A 20,537-nucleotide genomic window follows, 5' to 3' on the forward strand; every position below is an offset into this window, starting at 1 on the left:
GGCTTGTTGTCAACGAAACGGAGTTAAGTCTTTTGTCAATTCCGTTTGTTGCTACGGCAGGCAGCCAGTGAAAACGAATTCGTTTTCTAAAGTTATGGAAATGCAAGCAATACTTTAAACAAACAGAACTTTGTTATTCCTTGCTCATTTTTCCTGATTGAGGTGTCATATGAAAGGGCAGAAACTGAACTTTTTAGAAATGTGATTTTGTCTTAAAAATTCGGATATCGTCCGCCAAATGTCTTTTTGGTTTACTCTCTTCAAGCTTTACAAAGATGTGTCATTTATTAATTATAATTGTGAGTTAGTTATGATGAAACATCGATGACTCTTGGTGTCGTTTTTTTCTGGGACGCACTGTATAAGACAATATAAAACAAACATTTTGAAAAATGTCAGTGGATTTATTTTTGAAACGACAAGGACATTTATAATAAATTCACCCTTTTTCCATCATTACATATCAGTCTATAGGAGTTCATCAAATTCGATTCAATTCAATTCAATTTTATTTCTTATTCCAACAAAACATGACAATTCAATTATAATCATTTACAAAAATTAAGGAATACATATTGGAAGCAGAGGAAATAAATCAGAAAATCCTTGTTTTCACGAAGTGACGGTAGTGAGGAAAATCGTAACGCAAAGTGAATGCAATTTTTTTTCACTACCGTCACTTCGTGAAAACAGCGACGAATGTGTACTCTTTGCTTTTACAATGTCTATTTTTAATGACTGGGAATTCCCACCAACCTTTGACACGGACAAGCAGATTGAGATTGCCCTCATTTTCAGTTTGTATGGAGCAAATGACATGCTCTGCCCCCCCCCCTTCCCCAATCACACACCCACACACATAGACACACACAATACACAATCTTCTAAATTACGTTAATGCTGAGCTGAGATTCGAAACATGAACTCTTGGATAGAGAGTCAGAGTGAATGAACCCCTCTAGTATACCTCCACTATTTAGAAGATTCCGTAACTACGTATCGGCTTACGCGTTACATGATATCAGCAACCATTCAAAGACTCTTTGCCTTTATGATGTAGTAGTGCACTAATCATAATTAGTACCATATATATATATATATTTATGTATTTAGTTCCCATGAACCTTTGACAGACAAGCAGATTGAGGTTTTAATCGTCCTAAAAGTGACCCCATAATAAAAACTCGATTTTGTCAAGCGCCTGTAGAGCAAATAATATATGCCCGTGTCAAACTGGAATTCTATTTCTGTTACCCCCCCCCCCCCCCCCGAATTACAAAAACATTCTCAAGTTTAATAGCTCGGGGAGCTACATTAAGAGATCGTTTGTGTGACGTATATTAATTGTTAAATACAAAACGATACGTTGCAGGGGGTCGTCCCCCCCCCCCCGAAAATTTGAAAGGTGCACACACAAAAATGTATAACAAATACTGACTAAAGACTGCACCACACGTTTAGGCTCTATGGAGGGCCCAAGAGTGCAGCGTTAAGACTAATAAAATGCAAGAATCTTCTCGCTCGGTCGCTGCGCCCTCTCGCATAGTATCCTCCGAAATGTACAAGTAAATATTGTAGAAAAATCTGTGTTCCGTTGGTATCACGTAAGCACAGTTTACACTGTCTTTTTACAAGATAAAGAGTTAAAGAAAAAGATCAGTGCTACAAGAAAGATATATTCCGCTTGCTCTTTTAATAGAAGTCCCTTCATGCCTACTTCAAGCTGAAATTGACCTAATAAAATTAATATTGACAACCCTTCGGACTGCGCACTAAATACCGGCAAAGTAAAAGTGAAGTGTGCACAAAGTATAATTGCTTGTTTTTATTCCATTGTTTTTTTCTAAAGAATGTAATTTTTTAATACAACAAAACTTCAAAACCAGTGAGGGGGTAGCATAGACCTATGCAATAAGACTTATTATATAGCTCTATGGAGGTTATTCACTTCCGTTACATTCGTGCCTCCCACTGGCGTACTGAGGGGGGGGGGGGGAGGGGCTTGAGGTGAATAGCCCCAAAATAAAGTTCAAACGTGGTTTATTTCTAATTTGAAACCAGTGATTTACACATTTTGCTGAAATGGCATGATTTTTCCCTGAGATCCCGGGGGTGGGCCCCTGGTTGCTCATCTGGCCTTATTGAATGCCTAAAACCTTTCAGCTTCTACGGGCTCCGTCCCCTGGACCTCACTCCACTCAGTGACCTGCCAGTGTCACAAATAAGGTATCAAAATATGCTCATCTGACCGTAATAAAATGCCTAAAACCGCTGAGCTTCCGGGTGCGGGCCCTAAGGCGGCCCCTATATGCTCATCTGACCGTAAATACATGCCTGAAACCCCTGAGCTTCATGGGGCTTCACCCCTTGACTCCCGCCGGGGCTTTGCCCCTGGACCCCACGCCAATTTACACTCCACTTGCTTCGCTCGCTTTACTCTGCCTGATCGTAAATACTTACGCCCCCCACTTTGAAAAATGTTCAGCGAGGCCTGCATGTAGAGTGGTGGCGATGCGGATTTTTCTTTCTCCTCCCCCAACGTTTTTGTTAATTAATACGCCACTGGCTCTTATCATTCACTATGCTCCCTCGTCCCTCGCATTTCGCCCACCCCCCCCCCCCCCCCGGTCATGAAAAGAAATCGCCGCCCCTGATACATAGTGCGCTCTTACCTAACTCTCGTGTTTTCAGTTCATTCAATTTCAATTCAATTCAAATTTATTGGTCCAAAAATAAATTCATTGCTCTTACATGCATTATTCACAGAGAAAAATAACTAAACTATACATGTGACATGTACATATAACATAAAACGAGTATATAGAGAGAATATAGCCATATAGCACTTTAACATTCACATTATATAGATATTTTCTATGAATTTACATTCAATGTTTGTTCATTTATCGAGAGTAATTACAAACACAATGTAACATTATAATTATTATTATTATTATTTTCAATATTAATATCATTAGTATTTTTATTATGATTGTTATTGTTATTAATATTATTAGTTTGGCTCATTATATAACTATAATAAAAAAAATTGTTATCGGGCAAACAATAAACCATACAAAGTTTAACAATTAAAAAAAATTATCATAATTATTTTCTTTATGGTGGAAAAATAACCATGTATCCTGGACAGTTTAAGTTACAAAAAATGTTCATATCTTCTGGGGAATGCAATAGCCTATTATAATATAGATCCACAACAATAAATTTCTCTATAAATGAAAGCTAAATATGAGTGCAGTATGTATGAAATATTAATACCTATTGACGGCAGTATGAAATAATCATTAATAAACATGATGCAATATATGATAACATGTGAGTATTTAATACAAGAGATGCTTTTTCATTTCATTTGAGAAAAGATGGCTTTTATAGGAAATCAAATATAATTGTCGTATAGTAAATACAAATAATTTGTTGATAATTTCTTACAATCAAATTGAAAATAATACAATACGAATCATATATTTCACATTTTACATTTCATTCAACAGACGGATAGATCGAGCACGGAACATAAGAGTTCAGGTACCTCAAGGTGCCGGAGTTATTCGACTGCCACCTTTTACCACTTCTTAGCCTGACATAATTTTCATTTAGGGGGTGACTTGAATCCCTTAAATTCCTTTAGGTACATATATCAATGATGGTATTAGTCCACAGGCAAATATTGAGGCTCCCAACCAAGTGCGAGACCACATTCACCTAAAAGCGCGATTTAGCGAACCTAATTCAGCAAAAAAAAACCTTAAAATTAGCGAATGTGAGAAGCAAAAACACGGAGGCATCATTGTCAAGCATGTCGGCAAAGCATTTAAAATCGGCAGTTTGTTGATTCATAAAATTATTTCCGTAAAAGTGATCGTAAAAGCCTAATTTGTTCAGAAAAAAACACAATTTTATCCAGAATCTGGCTGAAATTAACTCTCCACTTAGTTATACAGGTGCGCAAAAGACGAACGTCAAAATGTTGGTTTGGATTTGGATTTTTCCTTCCTCAATCTGCGCATGAAATATATGCAAATTATAGCGAACAAAATTAGTCTCATGCACATCGTTTATTAGTGTAACAGATGGGTCGTTATTGCTACATTATATGAACAGATCGGATAGATGTGAAAATCATTTATATTATAATCAGTATACGATGCGAAAATTATTCTTCTACAGCTTCCGGAAACCGACCTGGATTTTTGCTTGCGTCCCTTTCTTTTGCCAAATTTGTGCGTGAGATTTTGTTTTTGGTGATTCCGGGCGCAAAAACGAAACTTAGCGCGACCTGTGTCTATAATATATTGCTCTACAAAACAAATCTCTCACAAACTTTAGAAATATGAGAGAGGAAGAAAAAACTACGGTACTCGCTTTCATTATATTTTAAACCGAAATGTATTTTTCACCTACAAAACGCTCTACCTGATCGTAAACGTTCCACGGGCATGTCATACAGTGCAAGTAAGAGAGAGTCATCCATTTGTTTCAGTGGAATATATAGAGTCTATCAGGAGTGCAGAAAGCGATCTCTCCAGATCGGTACTGCTGGAGCTGGTGCCAATATATCCCGTGTCTTTCAATCTTGTAATCAATGACGAGGTTCTGGACATGCTTCAGCTCGTTAGTGTACTCATCGATGTTGACCAAACTTTCAAATGGTTTCTGTGTGGCTATCAGGATTGTATTCCTTTGAGACACAGCAGCGATTAGGTAATTCCTGAATTTCGCCAATTCATATTTTACAACACCTTGTTTGTCAATCAATCGTATTTTATAATAAGAATCGGAGATCAGGTGATCGTTACAGTTAGTGATCTGCCCAGGTTGATACCCATCACATGGTATCTCACTGATTGCCTTTCCACCTGCTGGTGAGAATACCTGGATCTTTCGAATTTCCCAGTAGCTAACATAGATCTGATCATCACCGTCTACAGTTAGGCTAGCACTTTCACATTCATCGCGACTCAGAGTCTCAAACATTACATTCAATTTTGTGTACTCTAGTGTGTACAGTGTGATATTGTTAGAGACATCAAGTATAACATACCGATCATCAGAGAGGAACCCTACTCCACGAATCTTCACTTCTTGGAGAAACGTCTGCTGGAGCTGGCCATCAGCAGAGAAGATCTCCACGCCCCCTGTCGTACATCCCACTGCCATCTTACCGTCTGGTGTACCAACCAAGTCACTCATGCTTTTTTTAGTAGGCAAATTAGTGATGTTCTTTGTAACTGCATTTACGATATTACCGAGAGCTATCTCATCCATTCCAACGTTCCCCTTAAAACTGACACTTTTTCCTTTCTTGCTCGATTGCATCGGCTGCTTGTAGTCAGGATCTTCTTGTTTCAAGGCCTCATGTAAGTCTTGACATAGAGTGTCGTGTGCAGCCAAAGCATCCATATCTGACGGTACTTTTGTCCTATTGGTTACCACGTCAGCTATGATGGTCAAGTGAGTGATTTGCTCCAGAGCTGATTTCTTCATTTCGTCCAATTCTTTCTCCACTCCTTCAGTCCTACCCTTGACTTCACCAACGAGGTTTTCTTTCTGCTCTGTCAGCTGTCGGACTGATTCTTCATATGCTTTGTGGATATCATCTGTACACTGCTTTTGAACATTGCTCACATGCTCCTTCTGTTCATCAATGAAATCAACGTATTTCTGAAAGCAAGAACGTTTCTTGTCCGCCTTGGATTTGAGGTCCTCGATACTCTTCATATGGTTGCTTTCATAAACAGTCGCCTCGATGACCCGATGTCCTTCGTTTGTATGCTCCATGACAACACACCTGAAGCAGGCAAATCTCCTGCAGTCGGAACAGAAGCACTCCTCATCCTCTTTGGGGTGTTTCCTGCATTTACGATACCTACGTACTAACACCTTCCCTGATACGATCTCACTCATGGCTAAGACCTCATGACTAATGAAGTTTTGCCACTGAGAGTGTTTGTTGTGGCAAGTAATACAGAGATACATGCCACAGTCTTGACAGTAGACAACAGCTTGGGGTTTGTCCTCGGATTTACAATTCGTGCAAAACTGATATTGATTCTTAACGTCCTCTATGAGAGACTTCAAAGCTAGACTTGCCGGTAATTTGCTGACTTCTCGGTTTGGGACCTGTGTTTCAGCTCTGCAGACAGGGCATCGGAGCATCTGGTCGTTACCATGGCATTCCAAGAGGTTGTCCAGACAGGCCTTGCAGTAGGTGTGAGAACAAGACAGGATCTTTGGATCGGTGAAGGTATCCAGACATACAGGACACTCCAGACTCTGAGCAATAACATTCTTAAATGCATCAGCCATGATTCGAATTCTACAGGAATACGAGAGGAAAGAAAAGGAAACAACATAATGATAGCTAGTGGAGCTTTGATTCATCTGATCATGTATCGCAATTAGTCATGCTAGTATACATTGTTTAAATATCTGACGTATACAAGTTATAACTGCATCACTGAGTTAAAGCCCATGGTTAAAGGTAAACCATGAAAAAGGAAAACAAAATGTAAACATAAGTCTCAGAAATGTTGTTTACCATTCACATTTTAGTATTTTGTCATTGGAAAAACAATCATTACAATATTTCTTCATTAATCTGAAACCAAGTGTCATACCATGAGTCACAAAACTCACAATAGCAACGCATGTGCCGAGCGAAATAAACTTGCTTTTGGGATCTTATACCAAGAGTATCGCACGTGTGCTAATTATCTGTCTCGAGTATTCACCTGTGCCCTTTAGTACATAAGAGTACATAACACCAAGCATTACAAATTTCGTGAAATTTAAACGAAAAAATACATGATCCGTGATCTGCCTTCAGATATGATGCAAATAAACATAGGCCTACCTTATTCTTAACATGGAGTCTAGGCTCTGAACAACTCTAAAACTCAGTAGACAACATTTTGTATTATATTTAAAGCTGATGAAGAATCAAAAGAAGTACGATAAACATGTACTTGCACACTGGAATATATTATTTAAAATAATTATCATGATTGTACAGAGGAAATTAAATTGCTCTGATTTTGCAGAATCATTATATGAAATGAATAATCTATGTTAAGATCGCATAATAGCCTGAAATATTTCCAATGTGTATTCATACATGTATCTACATTATACATAACCGTGCAAGAATAATACTTCGTGACACATTAATTATTCTAATCACAACGAAATCGCCACCCTTTTGCCCCCAGGATAAACAAACACTGAGAAGATATACATATATCATATGAACGATATCAAATGATCACGAGTTTTCTATTGCGTCAAACGTTACTTCCGGGTTCAAGATCAAGGACATTAAACTCTAAAGTCTTGATCTGGTTGCATTTTGCAGCCTATTTCCCCATGGTTTACCAAACTGATATCATTTCCGAAACACCCGTCATTCCCATTTTGGTCTTAACTCAATCGCTCTCCATTAATCACCTCAAAGACATTTAACCCAATGTCTAAGTATTTCAGTCTTAGGTCAAAGATGACTTTATATCCAGATACAAACAAAGTTTCAGAAGGGTCTGGAAGTTGGTCTTAGATATAGTGACATGTATATACGACAATGTAAAACGAAAATATTGCAAAATATCACTGGATTTCTTTTCAAGTTGGAAATAATATACATTTAAATTTACTCACGTCTTTTTCCGTCACTATATGTATCGGTCTATGTGCTATATGAAATCAGTAAACATGTAAACTCTTTGCCTTTGCGATATAGTGGTGCAGTGCAGGTAATGGTACACTGATCATAACTAGTATTTTATACATGTATGTATTTAGTTAATTTGTCGATCTATTTTTGGTACTTGGAATTCCCAGCAACCTTTGACATACAGTTGGAATGTCGGAGATGGCGCTATACAAGTACATGCAAACCATATAAGACTGGAAAGGAGAAAAGTAATGAAAGAAGATATTCGATCTTAGACCTTTATACCTTCACTGGACTCGTCTTGTTGAGAAAACTAAGAAGTTGTTCGATTAAGTTTTGGGTTGAATAGGGGCTACCATGCCCTAATTTCTTAGGCCTACACAAAAATTATGGGGCGGAGGGGCTGCGCCTCCCTCCCATCAAATTATAAAATTGCAAATTATATATTCGGGCACGTACGTGCAACCGCCTCCCGATTCTGACAAGTGCGTAATATTGAAAGAAAGCCTATTATCCTACTTAAATATTTATATGTTATTTTGTCCCAGTGGCGGATCTAGGGGAGGGGGCAAAAAATAATAATAATAATAAGTACCCACTACAACATTAATATTGATAAACGAATACATAATTTGGGTTTTCTGTTGTAAAAATGTGTCTTAAAGTTTTGGGAATTCGGGGCTCCCAATATACTTTGAAGGGGCTCAGACCATGATTTACAAAAATATAGCGACCTGCCAGTGTCACAAATAAGGCATCCAAATATGCTCATCTGACCGTAATTCATGGGCGTAAATCCTTACGTAATACCTATTGTTCAGGGGGGGGTGCATGATCTATTCATTCATCCTCCCCCCCCCCCCCCCCTGAACAATAGTAAGGATTTACGCCCATGCCGTAATTAAATGCCTAAAACCCCTGAGCTTTGCCCCTGGACCCCACGCCAATCTACTCTCCGCTCTACCTGATCGTAAATACTTTAGCCACCCCACTTTGAAAAACGTTCCGTGGGTCGTGTAATTAATATTTCTTTAGTTTATAATGGCTGGTGATTTTGTTCGTCACCCGCTCAATTACTTTTTGTTTTGTTGTTTGTCTCCCAAAAGTACCATAGACGTCAAGCTTCGTTTTCAGTTTTCTTGACGTTGTTTGCCCTATAAATAGATTATTAGAAGAAGCGTGTTGTAAATACTATCACAGATAACTAACCTAGTAAAGAGACAGAATCAAGGTGAGCGAATCTGAATTTAATAAACAAATATTCCCCTCCCAATTTTGAGAAATAGTAGACTCTAGATAACCTGAATTATCATCAGCCCCACATACTAATTTTTGTGTTCGTAATTGTAATTGGTATCTCCAAATAAGCTTGTACTTGTCTTTTTCTTCTTTGCTTCTGTGTACACCAATTCTACAATGCATTAAGTCTAACCGTAAACCTCGTTGTTCTAATCATTACTAGACTATAATGTTAAACTTAAAGATGTCAAATTTATTGGACATCCTGATCTAATAGACCTACCTGCTAAACTGAAAGGTTTTTAGGAGAATTAAGGTTGAGTTCTGGGAAGAGGTGAAAAATAATTTGTGAGCGTTATCATTCTTCTTCTTCTCCTTCTTTCTTTTTGAGTACAGACCTCTTTACAGAGTATTATCATACTATACTGGGGGTGTGTGCAGGTGGACCACTCAACCAGGGTTTCCCCCTACTCTTATACGAATAGTGCAGTGGGTTCTTATCGTGCAAAGGTAGTGACTCTTCTCTACACGGGGCCTCCATTTAACGTCCTACCTGAGGGACGGAGTGTTTTCCACTTAACATATCCTGCGTCTTATTATGCAAGTGTTGAAGAACATCAGATAAGACATGTTCCTTAAAAAGCATGGCTCTTCAAATGCCTTCATATTCTCAATATGTCATGTAACATCGTAAAAATCCAGGGTAGGATTTTTACGCCTTGGTTCGTGTAGTCTCATATACATCTTTCTGTGTACAGTGTTCGTAACTTTACCAAGACTTGGCCAAATTTCTTATCATTTTGATGATTCCAGAACCTTGCAATACACACAAATTCTTATATACTGATGATCAACCTTTTCTGGTCGATTCCACACCGTTTCCTTCACAATGCAGTCGCATGACCAGAACTTCTGACTTTTGAGTTCTGGCAACAAATGGGTTTTAATTTCTTTAATCTTTATCAAGGCAGATCATTATTTTCTTGTCTCATCATTTTTTTTGATACAGGAACATCATTACGTGAGGATGGATTCGGAGGTGATGCGAGAAGGTCGTTTGCTGGACATCATCGATGACCAATGGAGGATGGACAAGCTTCCTAACGATGACATCGAGATACCTCCAAACCAGCTTCCAAATGATATGGATGGAGGGAAGGAAGAAGGAGGGAAGAAAGCAGAAGAGCGATGGACGGATCTTGCACTTCATAACCTCACAGCTTCACAAACTTCAAACCAGGGTAGCTGAGCATTTGTACATTCTCATGACGTGAAAGACAGTGAATGGGACTAAGATATGATTGAAGCCTAACAGACCATGAGCTGAAGGACTGATGTGACACTCATCACGCCAGAAACAGCGTGTGGGACTGAAAAATGTATTAGTAGGTTCTCTTTTAATCGCATAACAGACAAAGTTAGCTCAGCAGTTGAACTGAGACAAGGTCCTTGATATAAAAGACAGTGAATAGGATCAAGAAATTAATAGAGGAGTGTTGGATAGATCTTGCTCTTCAAACCTAGATACACGATACACGATGCAAGATACACGTAGCTGAAAGAATTGTAGTCCGATTTTACACTCATGACATGAAATGCAGTGCATGGGACTGGTAGATAATGGTGGGAGCAATAGAGAGATCATGTTCATTGTAACCAGCATGTAACTGTAACCAGACGGTGTTTGATCTTAATAACATGAAAGACATAGTGTGGGACTTATGCAGGCGTCCATTTGAAGCCTAGACCCACACTCCTCAAGTCATCACCTTTCTTCACCTGTTCCAACGTGCAGATTTACTAAATTATAAATGTTTAAAAAATGTATGACTCAGGAGGGTCTTTTTCTTTTAGATGATCTGTAATACTATGCTCACCGTAATATATAAGGACTATTGCCCCAAGGGAGAAGGCACTTGGGGGTAAAACAGAAATTAATTATGATTTTGTACATAACAAACGTGAGAGTTGTCTATGACTATGTCACAATCCACTAACCAAATTGCTACTTTGAGATCCCCATAGCTATAGTGATCTCATTTTTCAAGCATTTACAACTTTCTTATAATTGGTCCAATTAATTCAAATGTTCACCGTTCTGTTATCTTATTTCTGTTTTCATACGATTGAATTTATTAAAAAGGAAGGATTGCCCTTTAATATGAAGTAGATCATTACTGTACTCAAAAGAGGTCATTGACATCGGTAATATGTTGGATAATTAATATACCTTTGTATTTCAGAAATAATACAACAAGTGGTTTCGACAGGCATGTAGTGTAGACGTTATCATTCATAGAAAAGAAAAATAAATAAATAAATAAATAATGATATCTGAACAGAGGAAGTAAATACTTATGGATTGTTGATAAATGTATGAATGTGTGCAAGACAGCAAGAGAGAGGAAGCATTAGCCTGATACCTCAGTCACATCGAATCCAAACCGACCAATACTCCTCCATTCAGGGTACATTAATTGTTCTGCTCTGGCAGTGTGCTGGTGTGACAGGGGTATTAGTGAGGAAAGAAGCTATAGAGGGGAAGGAAGGAGATGGAGAGCGAAATGAGAGAGGGTTAGTGGAGACAGATAGAGGGTGGGGCGAGAGAAAAGAGACGGGGAGAGAGGGAGATGAAGAGAGAAAGACATATCCTCATCTACCAACAGACCAAATGTAAAGACATGTCAAATTTATAAATGTTGTAACGATGCATTTGTAGTACTTCAGTGAAAACAAGTCTGAAAAGTAAATCTGACCAGGTTTTATGTGTTCTTTTTTTAGGTTTCCAAAATTCTCTCCAAAAAAAAGAGGAAGAAAATACAGGTCAGAAGCAAATGTTTTTCCTTTTCTTAATTTCACCTCCTATATCCACCACAACGCCGGTGTAACAATGATTTAAGAAAGTTTGTCACTTTTGCTCATGAAGCCGTGCTATATTTCACCTCAACCACTTTATAATTATCTGTGTAGGCTATCTAGATATCCCCGCCCCCTGTTTTTTACTTTCCCTTTTTCTTTGTACCTCTCTCTCTCTCTCTCTCATTTTTTCCCTTGTTCTTTTAACCTTGTTTTTCTCTCTCGTTTTCTCTCTCTCTCTCTCTATCTCTCTTTCCCTCTGATGCTGTCTCTTGTAGCGTCCCGATAGTGATGCATGCAGATACTTCTTACAACAATACTCAGAACACACATTTAATTATTTCATAATTCTACATATATATCCATTTATTTCAAGTTATCCAACTATTCTTTGATCCAGATAAAACCACTGTTGACATGATGTGACGTCACATTTAATACTGCGCAGTAATTGGTCAAATCAGCTTCTAGTCTTCTCTCGGGTCGTATTTGCGCATCCCTAAACAGTCGATGGTCGGGTTTGTTGGCAGTGAGATTCAGCGGGTTAGTCTAGATTCCATTACCGGTTCCTTGGCCTAAAGAAAAACAGACAACAATATGACATGTAAGATGCGATGAACAAGATATGACCAGTTAAACTCCTTAACAACAATAACCATGAGAGAACAGGAAGGAACGGAGGAACAAAGGAAGGACTGATGAGGGAAAGAAAAAGAGAGGGAGGGAGAATCAAACAAACAAACAAATAAAATAAAATTCACCTTATAGGTAATTGTGTAAAGCATGTGCAGATGAGAGACCATTGCTGCAGTCAGCTTTAATGTGACCCCCTCTTGACATGGACATGCAATTCAAGGATTTTAGCTGTATTTCTTTGGGATCAATCCATTATAAACATCCGATTACTCCAACTATCAATTATGACAAAAATATGGTAGATGGCAAGTTCAAATCCCACTGGTTCCGAACCTTTATCTGATGAGCACCACTCGATCTGTGTTTACTGGATGCGAGCCGAAATTTATTCATCAATTGAAATTACTCCCAAGAAGTCTAACATTAAAAAATAGCGGAGCATGTGTTGTACAACCATCATAACAATGTTGCCCCCCCCCCCCCCCCCTCTCCATGTTATCAATGCCCCTACGCCACCGGGAGCAAATTGTTTTGGTTCAGAGTTTTGACAATGGTTAAAATATATGTGTACGTAAATTTGATCCATTAAATCTGAGAGTGACTTACCGGAGCAGAAAGCGACAGCGCCTCCTCGTCTATTGCACCAACAGTTCAAAAGATTTTCACAAGCTAAAAAAATGATAGCAGAAATGAAAATTAATAACCATGAATTATAGATTGAGAATGAACGCACGAATAAAGAATGGATAGAAAGGAGGCATTGAGGGCGTGACTAGGGGCGATTAATATCCCATATTATCAGCAAAATTGTCAGTTTATTCGTTGTTTTGCAAAAGAGATTTTGAACACGTATAGGCTAACCGTTTCTCAAAATTGAGAGAAAGTTTCTTTTATTTTTTATATTTTCTAAATTAGTTTTTGTTTTGTCCCAGGGTGTTTGCCTCGTTGTTTTTTGTACTTTCTTCCTTTCTTTTTCTTTACAAACGTTTTAAGACATGTGCCCCTTGATAATGTCCTATCCCATTTTTCTTTTCTTTTTTAGTTCAGAGATTATCAGAGATGCATTTATCTAAATTATCTTTAGATATTATAATAAATAATGATAATAAATTACATTTATAAAGCGCTTAATATAATGTTTATAAGAGCACATAACGTTACTACACAAACTCTGTATGGAAAGGAATATCAGCCTAATCCTTTGGCTTTATAAACAAAGAAAATGGTAGTTCATGAATTAGGATTCGCTCGCACGATTCGTTACTGAGTTGGTAGTTTCTAGTCGATTGATTCCAGCTTTTTCGTATGGATTTTGCGTAAATCTATCGCCGACCAGTTTCTCTCATAATTGGGTGGTCCAGGCGCGGATCCAGGGGGGGGGGGGCCGAGCGGGCCTTGGCCCCCCCCCCCCCCCCGCAAAAAAAAAAAAAAAAAAAAGAGAGAAGAAAGGAAAAGAAGGGAAAAAGGGGGAAGAAGGAGATCGGGAAGGGCGAAAGGGCCTTGCCTCCCAGGCTGTTGACCCCCCCCCCCCCCCCCCCCCCATCAAAAAAATAAGAGAGAAGGAAGGAAAGGGAAAGAAAAAAGGGAAAGAGGAGATACTGGCGTACTGATAGGGGGGGGGGGCTTGGGGGAAATCAAATTTAAACGTGGTTTATTTCTAATTCCACAACGGTGGATTACAAATAATGCTGAAATGACATAATTTCCGAGATTTTTCCTCACTTTTTAGTAGATTCCTACATGTCAGGGCCCGAGGTACGGCGGTGATCGGGAGCCCCGAGCCCCCCCCCCTACTTTTTTGAAAAAGTATATTAAAGAGAAATAAAATAGAATGAGAGCAATGAAAGCTTCCGGGGGCTCTGCCCCCTGGATTTCACCTAGGGCCCTACGGCGGGCCCTTAGATGCTCATCTGACGGTAATTTAATGCCTAAAAACCCCTGGACCCCACGACAAATAGTGACGTGCCAGTCTCACAAAATAATAAGGTATACAAAAAAATGCTCATCTGACCTTAATTAAACGCCTAAAACCCCTGAGCTTCCGGGGCCGGCTCCGCCGCCTCGACCCCCCCCCCCCCCCAGGGGCCCTAAGACGGCCCCTGATTCAGACAAGGATTAAGAGTATAGAGAATGATACAACGCATCGTCTTCTTTCTCTAATAATATAATGAAACGTCAAAGCTTCGCGCAGGAGGGGAGGGGGGGGACTGAATTCAGACAAGGATTAAGAATCGAGAACGGTACAACGAATCGTCTTCTTTCTCTCATAATCTTATGAAACGTCAAAGCTTCTGCGCTTCGCGCGGGAGGGGGAACCTGAATTCAGATGAGGATTCAGAGGCGAGAACGGTAATACGAATCTTTAATGATTTAATGAAACGTAAAAGCTTCCGCGCTTCGCGCGGGATGGAGGGGGAACTAAATTCCGATGAGGATTATTTTCGAGAACGGTACAACGAATCGTCTATTTTCTCTAATGATTTAATGAAACGTAAAAGCGTCCGCGCTTCGCGCGGGAGGAGGGGGTTGGGGGAGAATCTAAATTCAGACGAGGATTATTTTCGAAAACGGTACAACGAATCGTCTTCTTTTTCTAATGATTTAAGGAAATTTAAAAGCTTCCGAGGATTAAGAGTCGAGAACTGTACAGCCAATCGTCTTCTTTCTCTCATAATCTTGTGAAACTTAAAAGCTTCCGCGCTCCGAACCTATTTTTAGACGAGGATAAAGAGTCGAGAACTCGACAACGAATCGTCTTCTTTCTCTAATAATTTAATAAATCGTAAAATTTTGGGGAAAACTAAATTCAGACGAGAATTATTTTCGAAAACGGTACAACGAATCGTCTTTTTTCTCTAATAATTTAATGAAACGTCAAAGCTTCCGCGTTTTGCGGAGGAGGGAGGGGGATAATCGCCCCTCCCTGCACCGACCCCCCCCCCCCCCCGCATTACGTCACTGTTGGTCACCATTACGTACCAATATTTGGCTCGCAAAATTTCAAATTTGGCCCCCCCCCCCCCCCCCCCCTAAGAAATCCTGGATCCGCGCCTGGGGTGGTCTTCGATCATTGGATTCGACCTTGCTAATAAAAGGGACTTGGTAACATAGTTCAGATGAGAGAAAATGGTGCGTGGTAGCATAGACGTAATTACGTCTATGGTGGTAGTGACTTCAATGCTAGGTGTACAATTAAAGATAATCTGAAAGTGAAAACGGACCACCATGAACGATAACAATTATTGGGGAAAACTGATCTGATCTGATCGATTCCTTAATTCTCCCAAATATGTTATCAAAATTTGATAACATTTTAGGCGACATTAAAGTGTTGAAAGATTTTCGAAGCCTGTCTTATGTCTTATGTCTTATTTTTAAGGAAAAACGGTTAGGAAAATTCAAAAAATGGTTGGGAGAATTTACTGTTAATCACTGTAAGAGAGTGTTGCACATTGATGCCTTCAAAGAAAACCATACAAATATCCTTTAGTTTGAGAATTTCTCAGGATTTTTTGCCTGAGTTATAGAGGGTAAGTACAGAAGAAGGAATATAATAAGTAACATTTCATACACAAATTACGCAGCTTTTTTTAATGAATAACTCACGTTTGTATTTCTTCATGGACTTTCCTCTCTTGACAGCTAGCTGGTAGTCTTGCATGACGGTGTCCCTCTTCAGCCCATCCACAAACTCTCCCTGGATAATCAAGGGAGATTTTACCTCAGTCTCCCTGGTTTTTCCTTCTCCAGTGCGTCTATTGGTCATTAGTTGCTGGAATTTCCCAGGATAATCAAGGGAGGCTGGCAATCGTATTCTTCGAATACACAAGGCTGCTCCCACGATATACCATTGAAGAGATGGTTCTGCGAACTGCTTTCAATTAAAGGACGCAAGAAGATGCGAGCGAAATGTGGATTATTTTGATCTTTTTAAAATAGTATTTTACATCTGGCAGGGAGCTTGATTGAAAATCAATCTGTTTGTAGTAATTTTGTTTAAACCTGCTCGAGTGCATTTTCCCCAATTTTGTATAGGCCTATTTTGATTTAATGCAGATATACTGTAGCTTAATTCAATAAATGTATTAAAACTTATGGATGCATATCATCTGCAATACCGTCGATGCTATATGGATCAGGGGCGGCTCCAGCCGGCGGCGAGGGGCCCAATTTGTGAGAAAATATTTGGCGGCGAATAAGAAGGGGGGGGGGGGGGGGGGGGGGGGGGGGGGGGGGGGGGGGGGGGGGGGGGGGGGGGGGGGGGGGGGGGGGGGGGGGGGGGGGGGGGGGGGGGTAATGAGCTATAACTTTTTTTTTTACTGAACACCCCCCCCCCCCTTCTTTTTTTTTTGCCAGGGGTGGGGGCCTGTGCCCCCAAGCCCCCACCACGAATCCGCCACTGCTATGGTTACAGATCGGTGTAGGGAATGGCTCGTTAGGGTTGCTGTTTCATAAAAGTTACCCATTGATAGTTGGTACTATCAGTTAATTCTTTCTTTCAGCATATCTATACGATATCGGTTATGATGATAGATGAATGCCATTTTATATTGCAACATATAACAGGTTGTATGTACACCAAATAAAGAAATAATTTGTGCTGTACCCGTGAATCCTAAATATAAAAAGAATGATTTACACCATAACTTTAACCAGCACGTACAGTCGTAAAGTAAAGATGACTATGGTTTATTTATTCTTAGTGAGTCATATTGTGTGTTTATGAATAAATTTATTACATTCAAGCATTTAAACTTTTGACATTTTCAAAAATGATTAATACAAAACCAGCGTGTATGGGAGCGTCCTTTAAATTTCTTCATGAATAGTCTGCTATAACAGACTCTAAAAAAAAAATATATAAAAAACCTGTTTTAGAATAACAGCCCTGGGGTGCACTGTCTAAGGTAGTTGTCATCAAAATGTATTACGTGCATACATTCTAAATCTTCCAAGAGCCCGCCATCCCCCCCCCCCCCTCCTACAAAAAAAATCACATGGAAACATGGACATGATAGAACGTCCCTGATTGCAGCATGGTTCTAAAAAAGAAGACTAATAGTAGATAGTCTGTGATATATGCCTCACTATTAATCGTATTGGTACATAGATTCAGTTTTCTACGACAGAACTTTAGGCATGTAGCCGTTGCAACTCCAGAAGAAGATATGAAAAGATAAAACAACAACAGCGCCGTAATATATATATACCAAAGCATCAATGACAGTAAAAAAGGAAAAAAAGGGTTTGGGTCCCCCCCCCCCCTTTCCCCCTTTTGCTCTGCTCATAGGGTTGTCAATATATAAGGAATGTGTAACAAATAGCTGTTTAATTTCCAGTACTTCTATACAAACAGACCCACCCCCCCCCCCACCCCCTCCCCATGCGACACGATCACGAGGAAAGCGTATAGATGATAGAACGGCTCTTGTGAACAAAGTGTACTCAAAGAAAAGACTAGCTGAAAATAGTCTTGTAACTTAGGCATCTTAAGCCTTCCGAAACGCTTTGTTAAGTTTCTGGCAGGAATTCACTTTCTTGCCCTGGCACTACCTGTCCAGGATATGTATAAACTGAATCAACCCAAGAACATGTGTATGTACTAAACGTAGCATTTGAAATATAAAGAAAATAGGGATATGGTCCCCCCCCCCCCCCGCCTCTCTTTAGAACCGCTATGCCCACAGGTCTGATCACTCTATAAGGAAGGCGAAACAAATAACGATTTCATTTCTAGCTTGGTCGCTCCGCTCCCTCGCCGTTAAAGCCTCGTTCTGTTGCTTCATCGTTTTACATATATTTCACCCCATGCCATTTTGTGCCCCCCCCCCCCCCCGGTAAGAAATTCCTGGATCCTCCACTGATGCCCATACCCCTTGAGCTTCGGGGGGCTTCGCCCCTTGAACCCCACCGGGGCTTTTCCCCTAAACCCCACTTTGAGAAACGTAATTCAGCGGCCTGCATGTTAGAGTGGGGTGATTCAGATTTTTTTTTTGTCAGCCCCCCCCCCCCAAACGTTTTTGCTCATTACGCCACTGCCCCCACCCCCCACCATAGAAACGATCTGCCCACATGTTTCATCACTCCATAAGAAAGGTGGAAATAAACAACGATTTCATTTCTAGTAATTCAACTCTAACAGCCCCCACCACTCACAATCGGACGCCAAAACGGGGAAAATGTAGATTATCAAAAGTCCTGTATTGAGATTCTGTTCTCAAATCAAAGACTAACTGAAAATAGTCTATTAATTTAGGCATTTTAAGCCTTCTGAAACATGTTGTTTAGTTTTCTGGCAGGAATTTACTTTCTAGCACTGGCACTACCTGTCAAATATATGTTATAAATATATATGTATAATCTAATCAACACTGGAATATGCGTATAAAAGCGGCAGCTGAAATATATAGAAACAAATCATCTAGGGTCGCTCCCCCCCCCCCCCCCTTTCCTACCATAGAAACGATCTGTCCACATGTTTCATCACTCCATAAGAAGGGTGGACAAAATAACGATTTCATGTCTAGTAATTCAACTCTAACAGCCCCCACCACTCACATCGGACGCCAAAACGGGGAAAATGTAGATTATCAAAAGTCCTTTATTGAGATTCTGTTCTCAAATCAAAGACTAACTGAAAATAGTCTATTAATTTAGGCATCTTAAGCCTTCTGAAACATGTTGTTTAGTTTTCTGGCAGGAATTTACTTTCTAGCACTGGCACTACCTGTCAAATATATGTTATAAATATATATGTATAATCTAATCAACACTGGAATATGCGTATAAAAGCGGCAGCTGAAATATATAGAAACAAATCATCTAGGGTCGCTCCCCCCCCCCTTTCCCACCATAGAAACGATCTGTCCACATGTTTCATCACTCCATAAGAAGGGTGGAACAAAATAACGATTTCATGTCTAGTAATTCAACTCTAACATCCCCTACCCCCTCCCGACCCCAAAACAGGGGAAATGTGAATATTAAAATGCCCCTATTGAAATTTTGTTCTCACATCAAAGACTAACTGAAATTAGTCTTTTGATTTAGGCATCTTAAGCCTTCTGAAACATTTTGTTTAGTTTTCTGGCAGGAATTTACTTTCTTGCACTGTCACTATACCTGTCAAATATAATAAATATATATATATAAATATATATATATAACATAATCAACACCAGAGTATATGTATACTAAAAGCAGCAGCTGAAATATATAGAAACAAATCATCCATACTGCAGGGTTTGCCCCCCCCCCCCCCCACCACCATATATAGAAACGATCTGCCCACATGTTTCATCACTCCATAAGAAGGGTGGAACAAATAAGATTTCATTTCTAGTAATTCAACTCTAACATCCCCTACCCCCTCCCGACCCCAAAACAGGGGAAATGTGAATATTAAAATGCCCCTATTGAAATTTTGTTCTCAAATCAAAGACTAACTGAAATTAGTCTTTTGATTTAGGCATCTTAAGCCTTCTGAAACATTTTGTTTAGTTTTCTGGCAGGAATTTACTTTCTTGCACTGTCACTATACCTGTCAAATAAATAAATAATATATATATATATATATATATATAACCTAATCAACACCATCTACTAAAAGCAGCAGCTGAAATATATAGAAACAAATCATCCAGGGTTTGCCCCCCCCCCCCCACCACCATATATAGAAACGATCTGCCCACATGTTTCATCACTCCATAAGAAGGGTGGAACAAAATACGATTTCATTTCTAGTAATCCAACTCTAACATCCCCTACCCCCTCCCGACCCCAAAACAGGGAAATGTGAATATTAAAATGCCCCTATTGAAATTTTGTTCTCAAATCAAAGACTAACTGAAATTAGTCTTTTGATTTAGGCATCTTAAGCCTTCTGAAACATTTTGTTTAGTTTTCTGGCAGGAATTTACTTTCTTGCACTGTCACTATACCTGTCAAATAAATAAATAAATATATATATATATATATAACCTATAATCAACACCATCTACTAAAAGCAGCAGCTGAAATATATATTTAAAAAAAAATTATCTAGGATTTACTCCCCCCCCCCCCCCCCCCCCCACCATAGAAACGATCTGCCCACATGTTTCATCACTTCATTAGA

The 20,537-nt window shown here is 39.4% G+C and overlaps 1 protein-coding gene and 2 long non-coding RNA genes across 3 annotated transcripts; 1 reads left to right on the top strand and 2 right to left on the bottom strand.

Annotated features, from left to right (window-relative positions):
* Positions 1–4,500: 4,500 nt before the first annotated feature.
* On the bottom strand, positions 4,501–5,928 carry LOC115921444. The gene has a single exon (XM_030978931.1). It carries the CDS (start codon positions 5,926–5,928, stop codon positions 4,501–4,503), a length of 1,428 nt encoding a protein of 475 aa, XP_030834791.1.
* A 2,846-nt stretch (positions 5,929–8,774) lies between these two features.
* LOC105440646 lies at positions 8,775–11,273 on the top strand. Its single transcript, XR_971750.2, has 2 exons — positions 8,775–8,921; positions 9,939–11,273. It is a non-coding gene; the product is annotated as an uncharacterized LOC105440646 (long non-coding RNA).
* Positions 11,274–12,122: 849 nt separating this feature from the next.
* Positions 12,123–13,080, bottom strand: LOC115921521. Its single transcript, XR_004062927.1, has 2 exons — positions 13,028–13,080; positions 12,123–12,360 (listed from the first exon to the last, which is right to left on the bottom strand). It is a non-coding gene; the product is annotated as an uncharacterized LOC115921521 (long non-coding RNA).
* Between the last annotated feature and the right edge of the window lie 7,457 nt (positions 13,081–20,537).

This window comes from Strongylocentrotus purpuratus, unplaced genomic scaffold, assembly GCF_000002235.5.
Source record: "Strongylocentrotus purpuratus isolate Spur 01 unplaced genomic scaffold, Spur_5.0 spur5_scaffold_1, whole genome shotgun sequence".
Lineage (NCBI taxonomy): Eukaryota > Metazoa > Echinodermata > Echinoidea > Camarodonta > Strongylocentrotidae > Strongylocentrotus > Strongylocentrotus purpuratus.